This window comes from Mesoplodon densirostris, chromosome 12 (assembly GCF_025265405.1).
Source record: "Mesoplodon densirostris isolate mMesDen1 chromosome 12, mMesDen1 primary haplotype, whole genome shotgun sequence".
NCBI lineage: Eukaryota > Metazoa > Chordata > Mammalia > Artiodactyla > Ziphiidae > Mesoplodon > Mesoplodon densirostris.
Genome location: NC_082672.1, coordinates 28,622,464 through 28,635,426, shown reverse-complemented (window position 1 = coordinate 28,635,426; position 12,963 = coordinate 28,622,464). Strand labels below are relative to the sequence as shown.

The 12,963-nt window shown below is 34.8% G+C and overlaps 1 protein-coding gene across 6 annotated transcripts in view; it reads right to left on the bottom strand.

Moving 5' to 3' along the window:
* The window catches only part of AHI1 (Abelson helper integration site 1), a 211,851-nt gene that overhangs the window by 187,206 nt on the left and 11,682 nt on the right, over nt 1–12,963 (bottom strand). For all 6 annotated transcript variants that reach the window (XR_009533948.1, XR_009533949.1, XM_060114693.1 and 3 more), the window contains exons 5-6: nt 4,894–5,465; nt 1,903–2,084 (exon numbers count right to left, since the gene is read on the bottom strand). Coding sequence is in view for 4 of the 6 variants with exons in the window: in XM_060114693.1 (XP_059970676.1) it covers nt 1,903–2,084; nt 4,894–5,465 (754 nt within the window). In the remaining 2 variants the exon portion in view is untranslated. The remainder of the gene's footprint in view (nt 1–1,902; nt 2,085–4,893; nt 5,466–12,963) is intronic.

The following is a 12,963-nucleotide window of genomic DNA, read 5'->3' as shown; positions in this document are numbered from 1 at the left end:
GCTCTCTTCAGTAAATGGTACTAGGTCAATTATATATTCATACGAGAAAAAAATGGGTCTGGACCACTACCACTATTAAAAATCAATACCTGATAAACTGGAAATCTAAATGTGAAAAGTGAAACAAAAAAACTTTTAGAAAATAATATACAGAGAAACATCTTCAGGACTTGGGAAAGATCTCTTAAATCACAGAAAGCACTTAACATCGAAGGGAAAAATGGATACATTGGGCTATATAAAATTTTTAAATTCTGTTTTTCAAAAGATACCAGTTGGAGAAAAATTATAAAACCCAGAGTGGGAAGATATTTGCAATATATATATGTATTTATATCTGAGAAAAGACTGCTATCTAGTTATATAAAATATGCTTACAAATTAATTAGAAAAAGGCAGACAATTCCATTTCTTAAAAAAATACACAGAAGATGTGAACAAATTTACAATGAAGGAATCCAAGTAGTCAATTAACATGAATAAGATGCCCAACTTCACTAGTTACCATGGAAATCAAATCAAAGTCAAAAGGGAATAATCACTAAACACTCCTAAGAATCACTAAAATTTTAAAACACTGACAATATAAATATTGGTGAAGATGTAGAGTAATGGAAGCTCTCAAATGCTGCTAGTATCAATTGGTAACCCAAGTTTGGAAAGGGAGAAGTACCTGTTAAAGTGAAAAATATACATACTCTATGGCATAGCAAGAATGCCAAGAATGTGCCCAAGAAAAATGTATACTCGTGCTCACCAAAGATGTGACCAGACTGTTCATTATAGCTTTATTTATAATCGCTTAATACTAGAAACACCTCAAATGTCCATCAACAGCATAGGTAATTAACTGTGGTATATTCACACAACGGGTATCTATACAGTACAAAAACAGGACTGATGATGCATAAGCTCAAGTGCATGCAACAACAGTATAAATCTCACAAAAATAATTTTGAGCAAAAAAAGCCAGACACAAAGAGCATAGTATTTATTGTTCTATTTATATTAAAGCAGAAAAACCAAGAAAAATTGCCTATGTGTTAGATGAAAAGGCAGCGTTTACTCCTGTAGGATAATGAACAGGAAGGGAACTTGTGGGGGCTTCAGGGTGCTAATGATGCTCTGGCTCATAATTTGGATGATGACTTTACAGACACGTTCAGTTTGTGAAAATTCACTAAGTAGTATACTTGTAACATGTACATTTTACTTCTAAACAAATAAATTATGGGACCACAAAACACCATAAATTGCATCATCCAATGAATAAGTACCATAAAGTCTAAAATTGCCTATTTTAGTCCCAATTTTTGGCCAGTTAAATGGGAATTGAAAAGAAAAAAAAAGAAATGTAACAAGCAGAAAAAAGGCAAGAATAAGTAAAGAAAAATAAGAAAAATGAAATGAGTAAAGAGGAAGGTAGAAAGCAAGAGGTAAAATGAAAAGTGGGCAGGAAGGAGAGAAGCTGAATTAGGAGAAATTGTGAAGATACCATGTTTGACAGAGGCATGCAGCTTTAACATCTGAAATGTTTATCGGCTGTTGACAATTTTATAGCTTTCAGTGCTATAAATCTTAATTATTTAGGGGCAATAACATAAAGAAGAAATCTTCTATGCCACAATAGCAACAACAAAGTCAATGTCATTCTAGAAGTGAATCAAGTCGTTAATTAGAGATGACTCAAGTAAGACTAACTCATCACAGAGGTCCACAGTTATAAATAAATGAATGTTATAATCTGGACGAATCCAAGAATAAGTACCAAATATTCTATATTGGATTTTTTTCAATTATATCCTTTGGAACTAGATTTTCTTTAGTTTTAAGGACTAACAGTTCTAGAATCAAGTTATTCGTACCAAGGCACACATTTTTCATTTAATTTGGATAACAAACCTGCTTTAGCCTTCTTCTTCTTTTTTTTCGGTTTGGATTTTGCGTCATCTTGCACATTGTCTTCTACATTTTGTTCCTTTGAGCTTATTTCATCATCTTGATGAGAATCTGTAGTAACTGCTCCAACTGGAGATTCCTTCTTTTGTTCACCTTCAACTGGGTCATCAGAGATGATCAATGTACTGCAAATATAATCCAAGTTCAAGCCATTGGAAATGTACCATTATTATTATTACTGTGCAGCAAAGTAAACAGTGAATAGAGGCAAAGATAATCCTAAAATCAATATTATTTCCTGCTGGGAGATACATATATTTTCTTACACACTAAAATGGTTGGCTGCTAAACTAGGTATTATGTGTACTCAGTTACGCTTGGTGATACATTATGTACCCCATGAGCCACATTAAACTCATCTCTAAACTCCAGGGAAAAGTGAAATTGTATTTTATGATCGATGGATCTGTTTTTACCTAGGATTGTCAAATCACCCTCACTCTACTGCCAAGTAAATAAATAATGAACAAATTTCTAAATTACTTTATTTAAAAGAAAAAAAAGTGTTCTAATTTTGTTTGTTCTGTTTTCAAGAGGCTTCAGATAGTCAACTTTTGATTTCTATGTAAAAATTAATTTCTTGTGTTTTCCAATGTTTGGTGTGTCACTACATTTTCAGAAGGCTATTATTAAAATTAAAATATTCATCACATGAACTACTAAGTGGCAAGGGGTGGCAGCCTAGAAGCATACTGAGTTGCAAAGAGAAACCAGCCTATTAAAGTTTGTGATTTATCAAGTAAAAAAGAAATCTGCATTTAATAATCAAAAATTGACTTCCAATATATTTAGTCATATTTCAAAAAAAGAGGTTGAGAAATAAAAAGAGTAAAGGAAAGTTTCAAACTAGTCATTCCAGAAAGCCATGTTATTTTATCACGTCATCAAAAACTATTATTTAAAGAGAACAATTACCCTTTGTATGCTGTTGTCATGTAAAGCATGGTTTTATTTAAAACTCATGAACTGATCTTACTGAGTATGACTTACACTTCATAATAGATATGGTAGTTATGAGAAGAAATAGGATTTATGGTATACTGTAGTAAGCAGCCTTTAAGATGGTCCCCAATGATCCCTGCCTCTGGATATTCATATCTTTGTGTAATCCCCTTTCTTGATTGTGGGCTGGACCTAGAGACTTACTTCTAATAGACAGAATATAGGAAAAGTAATTGGTGCTACTTCTAAGATTAGGTTCCAAAAAGACTGTGACTTTGGTCTTGCCTTTTCCCTCTCAGAGCCCTTGCTTGGGGGAAGCAAGTGGCCCTGTTGCGAGTAGCCCACATGAAAAGGTCCATGTGGCAAGGACCTGATGTCTCTGGTCAAAAGTCAGTCAGGACCTGAGACCTGCTAATGGCCATATGAGTGAGTTTAGCAGTGGATCATCCAAGTCTTCCAACAGCTGCATCATTTGGCAGATCTTCCCCCAGCCAAGCCTTGAGATGACTGCAGCCCCAGCTGACATCCTGACTGTAGCCTGTGAGAGACCCTGAGTCAGAGGCACCCAGCTAAGCCATGCGCAGATTCCTGAGCCACAGAAACTGTGAGACAATATACGTTTGTTGTTTTGAGCTGTTAAATTCTGGGGTAACTTTTTAATGCAGCAACCGATAACTAATTCATATACTAACATGTCCCTGTTAGCAACTCTATTTGCCCTCTCTTTGCTACAACTGGTTGTCTAGCTTTTGATAAGAAGGGAATTATTTTTCAATGAGGACATTAAGGGAAACTGACCCTGAATGCCAGAGAATAGTCAAATACAGACTGTTCCCACCTCAAGTTGTTTATCCAGATGTAGATTATGAAAAACAAATTTAATCACAGTAGTTAAAAGATTTTTTTGTCTTGTTTTCCCCAAGGAGAGACATATAACTATGAATATACTCACAGATGTTCACATTGTATATGTAAGCATATATGTATAAGCATTGTATATAAAAAAAGACTAAAGGAATACAAAATTGCTAATAGTGATTATCTTTGTATGGTTGGATTACTTTTGTTTTCCTCTCTGTGTCTGTGTGTTCTACAATGAGTAAATGTTATTTGTAAAATAAGGGGAAAATGTTATTTTCATATATCCCAACAGGCATTTGTAGCTCAATAAAGGGGCTACTTAGGTTTCAATTATTTAATAAGCAGATGTGAATAGTTAGGGTAAAGACTCTTAAGGCAAAACTGCCAAGGTTCTGGCTCAGCTTCTTACTGGTTCTGTGACTTAAACCCTTCAGTTTCCTCACCTGCAAAACAGGATGATAATATTACTATTCCTTATAAGGTTATTATAAGGGAAAAAGCATGTGTTCCTTGTAAAGCATTAAGCACACAGGAAGGGGCTACATAAAGGTTAGCCTTCAGTATTTTACTGGCTGTGTCCAAAAGGAGGACTAAACATTTTCTTTGTGAAAATGTAATAGGGAAGAACCTTTTGTATTCTATTACAAGTTAATCACTAAAGGGATGTTGCCTATAAGCTTAAATTATACACAATGGCCCATCTCTGGGAGCCCTGCTTCCCAGGTAATGAGCATTAAGCTAAAATACCTTTGTTTAGCTCACAGGAAACATCCTGACCAGGCCCACCTGTGAATGACTGCAGGGAGGAAGAAATTAACACATCCCCTCTGGAGGCTGATGGGAACCAGGAAGTGTTTGACTTTACTCCTTCCCCTTCTAGTATGAAAGGAGCCTGAATTCTCACTCAGGCAAGATGTCTTTGGGGGCACGATCCCACCATCTTCTCGGTTTGCCAGCTTTCCAAATAAAGCCGTCATTCCTTGCCCCAGCAACTCACCTCTCGATTATTGGCCTGTCATGCGGCGAGCAGTATGATCTTAGACTCAGTAACAAAACTACAGGTATCACTCAAAAGCTGAAAATAATAGTGTTTTTTTAAGAGGACATTTTATATTTATCAATGTAACATACCTTGTTTCAGATTTAGACAGGATTGGAACTTTCTTTTTTTTCTTTTTTCTTTTTTCACCATTCAATTTGTCATCATACAATGAAGTATCTGAAGGAAAGGAAGTCTCTGAGGGAAAGTAAGCCAACTGCTCCTTGAGTTTCTTTTGGATTTTCTTCTTAATCTCCTTTGCCATTTCTTCAGCTACTTGGAGCTGGTGTACTTGCATCAGTTCTTCCTCATCTAAACTATTTTCTCCTTCCTTGGCCTTCTCACTTTTCTCACGAGTGACACCTGGCAGTGGCTTGGTCCATGCTTTCTGGGGTGTTGCATCCGCCTTCTTCTCAGGAGTTTCCGGCTCCACTTCTTGTGTTGTCACCTGGAGTGCTGTTTTTATAACCTTTTTGTTTGCCTTTTCTTGCTTGTCGTCCTCCACATTAACATCATTATCTGGATCTTCAGTTGCTGGCTGCGGATCTCTTGGTTTGTTTTTAGTGACTCGCATGTTCTTCCCTGGGTTCTTAGTGTTAGCAGCACTTATATCATCACTTTTAGTTTCTCTGATTTTCTGAAGATTGCTTCTAACTGCATCAAGCTAGGAGAAGACGATACAATAACAAAGTTTCAGCTAAGCACAGTTTAGTTACGTGAAGATAAAATAATGACAAGTGTTCCACAATGTGTAATACTGGGAGGATTATTTCACTTTTTACTTGAGCACTGTGACACCATTCTACGGCATATGATGAGCGTTTTCCTAGTTATCCTCCCAGCGTTAGATCAGCAATCTTGAGAGTAACTTCAGATCAAATGAATTAACTAGTTAACAAAGGAAAAAGTACTTAATGACTTTTCAGAAGTGAATTAACTGCTCAAATCTCAAATGCTAGTTTCCTCTTTGGCAGAATGATCCATACTCTAATCTAATAGATATTTGTGAAAATGCTAAAAGAGCCATGGTTAAACCATTTCATGTTTCCCAATAGAAAACACACACGGGTCATTTATTTTGCTTCATAATTACATTAAAAAACCAAAGGTTTATAGCTCTAGGATTACTCTGCAATTAGTCCAAATGTATCACTGAAAATGCTGCTCAGTATTAAATATTATCAAGTTAGATCAAATGACAGACTAAGCACACACTTGTACCTCTTTCTCCAAACAAAATTATTTAAAATGAGAGATATTTTTAATAGACAATCAGGCTAGAAATCAAAACCGAATGTTACTAGTAATGAAATAAACATTTTGAGAATTTTCCCAAGGATAAAAAAAGCAGGCAGGATTAGATCTAGTAAACTACCAGAGAAAAGCACAGCACATAGGAAAAGACTTCTCCAGAGAAAAGGTTGGTTCTGGAGAAGCCAAATCAAGTAATTCAAGAAGGAGGGACAAGCCTGAGGATGACCAGTTGAGGAGTTGGGAGGGACAGCTCTGTCTCCCTCCTCCATTCGTGTTACATGGTGACTTTCATCCAGAGACCAAAGCAGCTGAATACAGAGATATGGCTTCATGTTTTAGGTAGGTACAACCCTCACCAACAGCAGAAGCAGACTATGTTGAAAACAACCAACAGGCAGGAGAAAAATTCTCAAATACAAAGATGACTAACAACTAAAAACTAACAAACACTGAAGGAAAGCAGCACAATGAAGGAAAAGCCACCAAATCCAATAAAACAGAAAAATTAAGGAAGAAAAATAAATGGCATAAATAAAATAATTTAAAAGAAGTGAACTTAATATAATGAAGAAATTCAAAAGCATGAGATTAAAAAAAACGTAGATGTTAGAATTAAAATTTCGAATGACAGAAATAAAAGCTTAAGAGATGTGTTCAAAAACAGAAAGGGCAAAACCGAAGTGCTATAAGATGGAAGCCAATACCAAAATGAAGAAGTCTTCCCGAAATGGATGAGCTTACCAGTGAAGACTGAAGTTCAATTTTCAAAAATCCTCATGTTTAAAAGTGGTTAGAAAATATGTAATATATGTGAAAAGATGGGAAAATGCTAGAAGAACTAGTAACCCATTATATATCCAGTATTTTACCATCTCCAAGACTCTTCTGCTTACCTAAAATATATTTCCAAATCTATCTATTCTTCTAGGATAAATTCTGAATCCATATCCTAAAAAAAATCTTTCCTAATCAAATCTAATAAAAATATTTTCTCTCTTAAAAAAAGTTTATTTTCACATGTTCTGTTTCTAGAAGCAATATATGCTTAACTTAAAACAGTAAGAAAACAAAAAATTAAAAATAGTAAAAAAAATTCAGAAATTACTTAGAAAAAGAAGACCCAAAGTTCAATCCTGGGTTGCCTCACACAAGGAAAGTCATTGCTAATCTCTTCAGAAACTTATTTTTGTTGTTTTTCTATGAACATAGTCATACCTAATAACCTTGAATTTCCATTATGTCAAAATGGGGCAAATGCAAATTTCTGTTTTCTCAGAACCAGAAACGTAGTGGCAATCAATAAAAATTGTGAGGACACTCCAATAACTGGAATAACCAAGAATTAGAAATAGAAAAAAGAATTATGGTCTAGAAGAAAGGATGTTGAAAACAAAACCCTGGGGAAGCTAAATAGATGAGGCTCAGTTTATTTATTTATTTACTCTCTTCCACTGATCTGTCAACCTTTGTACTAATAACGTCATTTTAAATACAATTCCCAGAGCAACTGTGGTAGCATCCCAAAATTCCATTGCACTGAATTGATAGTTTCATTACTTTTTAAATTCCTGTTTTTGTGGTTTGGATTTCCTTTGTCTCGCTAACAACTTCATGAGATAGTGTTTACATTTTCGAGTAGTTTATAAATTTTAAACTTTTGTTACTGATTTCTAGTTTTGTCATACTATAATTTAAAAAGGTCTACTTCATGGTATTTCATAATTCATGGATTATCACTGAATTCTGAAGTGTCCGAAATACGTTTGTTCATGTTCTATTATATCTTTGCCCATCCTTTTATCTTTACTATCCGTGCCTCATTTAGGTTTTTTGCTTTAGTTTGTTTTTTAAATCAGCTTTATTGAGACATAACAATAAATTATGTGAAGTACAGTAATATTCACCAGTTTTACGTGTATACTTAAATGAATTTTGGCAATGTATACAGCTGTGACACCACCACAATCATGATGTTAAACATCCATCACCCCACATGTTCTTTGACAAAGTCAACTCCTACCCCTCCATGTCCTGGCCCCACTCAACCATTGATCTGTTTTCTATCACTGTAATTTTGTCTTGCCTGGAATTTCATATAAATGGAATCATATAGTATACAGCTTTTAGTGTCTGGTTTCCTTCACTCAGCCTAAAGCTTTGGGATTTATACATGTTGTTGCGATTATAGTAATTTATTCCCTTTCATTGCTGAGCAGTATTCCATTGTGTGGAGAGATACTACATTTTATTTCTCCATATACCAATTAATGGACATTTGAGTTATTTCCAGTTTTGCATATTATATGTCTTCCTTTCTCTTGAGTGAATACCCACTAGTGGAACTGATATACTATATGGTCAGTACACATTAAGTTCTTAAACAACTACCAAACTGCTTCCTAAAGTGGCTGTACCAGTTCACACTCCCAAATGTATGAGTTCTAGTTACTTAACACCCTTGTCAGCACTCCACATTGTTAATTTTCATCTTTTTGTGTTGTAACAGGTGTATAATGGTATCTCATTTTTTTAAATTGCATTTTCCTAAATACTAATGACACTGAGAATCTTTACATGTGCTGATTTGCTATCTGTATCTCTTCTTTAGTTAAATGTTCAAATCTTTTGCCCATTTTTATAAGGTTGTTTTACATCACTGAGTTCTGACAGTTCTTAAAATGTCCTAAATACACTTTATCAGACAGTGTGTTGCAAATATTTTCTCTCAATTTATAATTTACTTTTTCATTTTCTTGGCAATGTTTTGAATTTTCACAGAACCCAGTTTATCCCTTTTTTCTTTTATGGTTCATACTTTTGTATCCTGGGAAACCTATTTATAACTCAAGGTTACCAAGGTTTTATTCTGTTTCTTCTATAAGTTATATAGTTTTAGCTCTTATGTTTTTTAGGTCGTTGATCCATTTCTATTTAATTTCTGAACATGATATAGTCAGTTTGTAATATTGTATATGTATATCTGATTGTCCCAGCACCATTTGTTGAAAAGATTGTCCCTTTCCTTATTTTGAGGTACCTTGGCAATTTTGTCAACAATCGACCATACACATTTGGGTCGATTTCTAGAGTCTCTTCTGATCTATGACTTACATATCCACCTTTATGACAATACCAGGTTGTCTTGGTTACTAAAACTTTACAATGAGTTTTGAATCAGATGACAAAATTCCTTTGACTTTGTTCTTCCTTTGCAAAACTGTTTTGGCTATTCTAGGTCTGTTGTTTAAATTTTCAAATAAGTTTTATAATTATATTTTCAATTCTTAAAAGTCTGCTGGCATTTTGAATTGAATCAATAGATCAACTTTCAGAGAATGGATAATAATAATCTGTCAATAATTATTTGACAATAATGATTCTTTCAATCCATGAATATGGATATCTCTTTATTTGGTTTTTACTTTCAGCAGTTTGGGGATTTTCAGTATACAGGTCTCACATATTTTTTGATAAATTCTTCCTTGATTGCTACATATTTTTGCTACTACTATAAATGATATTTTAAATTTTAATTAAGTTAATCATTACTGGTATAGAAATACAATTGGTTTATACTTGGACCTTATATTCTGCTAAACTCATTTAAAAGTTCTAACAGCACTTTTTAGAGAGTCTGTCAGCTGCAAATGAGATTCTTTTACTTCTTCACTTATGATCTTTATGCTCTTTTAAAAATATTGCATTATTGCATTAGTCAGGGTCACCTGCACAATTATGAATATGCATGGTGATGTGCTCAAGCTTAGGGCAAAAGCTTTCAGTTTTTTACTTTTAAGTACAATCTTACCTGTAGGTTTTTGTAGATGTCCTTTATCAAGTTGAGGAAGTTTCCTTCTATTCTTTTTGTTTGTTTAAGAGTTATCAGAATGGGTGAGGAATTTTGTCATCTTTTTATTGCATTTGTTGAGATGATCATATGGTTTTATTTAATCTTATGATATGGCAAATTACACTGACTACTTTTTTCAAATGTTGTGATATATTCCTGAGATAAACCCCACTGGTCACGGCATATTATCCTTTTTATATAATGTAAGACTGATTTCCTAACATTTTGTGGAAGATATTTGCTCTAGATTCAAAAGGGATACTGGTGTCAGTTTCCTGTAATGTCTTCATCTGGTTTTTGTTTTAGGGTACTTAATAATTGCCCCCAAAAAGAGTGGAGAAGTAGTCACTCTTTTTGCATAGTCTGAAATAGTTTATATAGAATTATTATGATTTCTTAAATAATTTGGTAAAATTTATCAGTGAAGCCAGCTGAGAAAACTAGCCACCTGGTTTTCTTTGTGGGCAGGTTTTTAACCACAGGCACATTTTTTTAAAAGATATACAATATTCAAGTTATCTGTCTCTTTTTGAGTGAGCTTTAGTAGTCTGTGTCCTTCAAGTAATTTATGCATTTCATCTAAGCTGCTAAATTTATTGAAATGAAGTTATTTCATACTACTCCCTTATTATCTTTTTAAGCTCTTTAACACATCTGCAGTGAACCCCTCTTATATTCCTAATATTGGTAATTTGTGCTCATTTCCTATTTTTTCTAATCAGTCTGGTTAAAGGTTGTGCAGAAAAGGGTTAACTCAGCAGCCCTGGTTGCTCAAATCATTCAGATCCCAAAACAGGCCTGTTTTCAGAACCAGCCCATGGCCGGCTCCTGGGAACTGAGCTCTGAGCCCTTGGAATGTTGTGCTTGATAAAGGTGAATGAATACATAAATCAACTAAAGGATATTATTAACAGCTAGAGAATCTAGAATATTTTCCACCCTTTAAAATTAATTTAACACAAACATTTTCACAAGCTGTCATTTATAAAGAAGTTATCGCCTCTATGAAATACCAGTTATTAGGATAAAATGAGATAGGAGAAAATAAAGGAATGAAATCAAGGTGATATAAAACTAACAATGATAATAAACATGATTTAGATTTCCCCCTTTAAAAGGCAAAAATTCAGATGCATCTTCAAAATTAATAATAGCTACAGTTTGAGTATTTATTCTCTACTTAGCAATTTATATTTATAGTAAGTCCCCTACATAAGAACGAGTTCCATTCTGAGAGCACGTTCATAAGTCCAATTTGTATGTAAGTCCAACAAAGTTAGCCTAGATACCCAACTAACACAATCGGCTATATACCACTGCTTTTACACTTACTTCTAGACATCCTGGGCTTGAAATAAAGACACTGTACTACTGTACCCTATACAGTACTGTAAAGTACACAAAAGCACAACTATTTGTAGAGGATGTATGACGATGTATGACACGTGACGCCAGACACGTGAATTAACTAATGTGACTGGACATGAACGCACATTCGCATCTCTGAAAGTTTGCAACTTGAAGGTTCGTATGTCAGGAACTTACTGTATTTGTTCTACCTATTACTGCTGAGTATCAAACCACTCCGGACTTAGTGGTATAAAATAATAAATCATTCATTATGCTCTGAACCCAATATATTCTCCTTATTCATCATGCCTCTCATCTTTAGTTCCTGATGCTTTGATTCTATAATCCATCACTTTATTCATCACTCACCATTATCATGTACTTTCCATCTATCACACCTGTCTGGAAAAACTCCAGGTACTATTCAAATTAAGTGACTTTCATCTCTATAACTATAACTAGGCTGTTGAATACTGCTGGAAGAGCCACTTCAAAACTTGGCACTATTATAAACATGTAGCCTACAAATTCAACTGAGACCTCAAAGCTATGGACAATTCTTCTATGCTGCATAATCTGTTCATGTGCACTCTTCTGTGGCTATTTCAAACTTTCTTCACTCATCTCTGATGTCCAGTGCTGTCACTTCCTGACTCACTTTCACAGATAAAAGCCATTAAAAGGGAAGCTGCGGGCTTCCCTGGTGGCGCAGTGGTTGAGAATCTGCCTGCTAATGCGGGGGCCACGGTTTCGAGCCCTGGTCTGGGAAGATCCCACATGCCGCAGAGCAACTGGGCCCGTGAGCCACAACTACTGAGCCTGCGCGTCTGGAGCCTGTGCTCCACAACAAGAGAGGCCACGATAGTGAGAGGCCCGCGCATCGCGATGAAGAGTGGCCCCCGCTTGCCACAACTAGAGAAAGCCCACACACAGAAACGAAGACCCAACACAGCCAAAAATAAAAAAATAAGTAAATAAATAAATAATATTTTTTTTTTAAAAAAGGGAAGCTGCTTGGTAGCAACTTTCTGCTACCAAGTCTACAAATTTTCATGCACCCCAAATGACCTTTTTCTTTTCCTTCTCATTATAAAGAGGTGGGTTGAATTATGGTTTTCTCCAGATATATAAACCATAATTTGAAAAGATAAATGCTCTCCAATGTTCATTGCAGCACTATTTACAATAGCCAGGACATGGAAGCAACCTAAATGTCCATCAACAGAGGAATGGATAAAGATGTGATACATATATACAATGGAATATTACTCAGCCATAAAAACGAATGAAATAATGCCATTTGCAGCAACACGGATAGACCTAGAGATGGTCACAGTGAGTGAAGTAAGTCAGACAGAGAAAGACAAATATCATGATATTGCTTATATGTGGAATGTAAAAAAAAGGCTACAAATGAACGTATCTACAAAACAGAAATAGAATTACAGATATAGAAAATAAACTTATGGTTATCAGGGGGTAAGGGGAAGGGGGAAGGATAAATTGGAAGATAGGGACTGACATATACACACAACTATATATAAAATAGATAACTAATAAGGACCAACTGTATAGCACAGGGAACTATAATGGCCTATAGTAATGGCCTATATGGGAAAAGAATCTAAAAACGAGTGGATATATGTATATGTATAACAGATTCACTTTGCTGTACACCTGAAACTAACACAACATTGTAAATCAACTA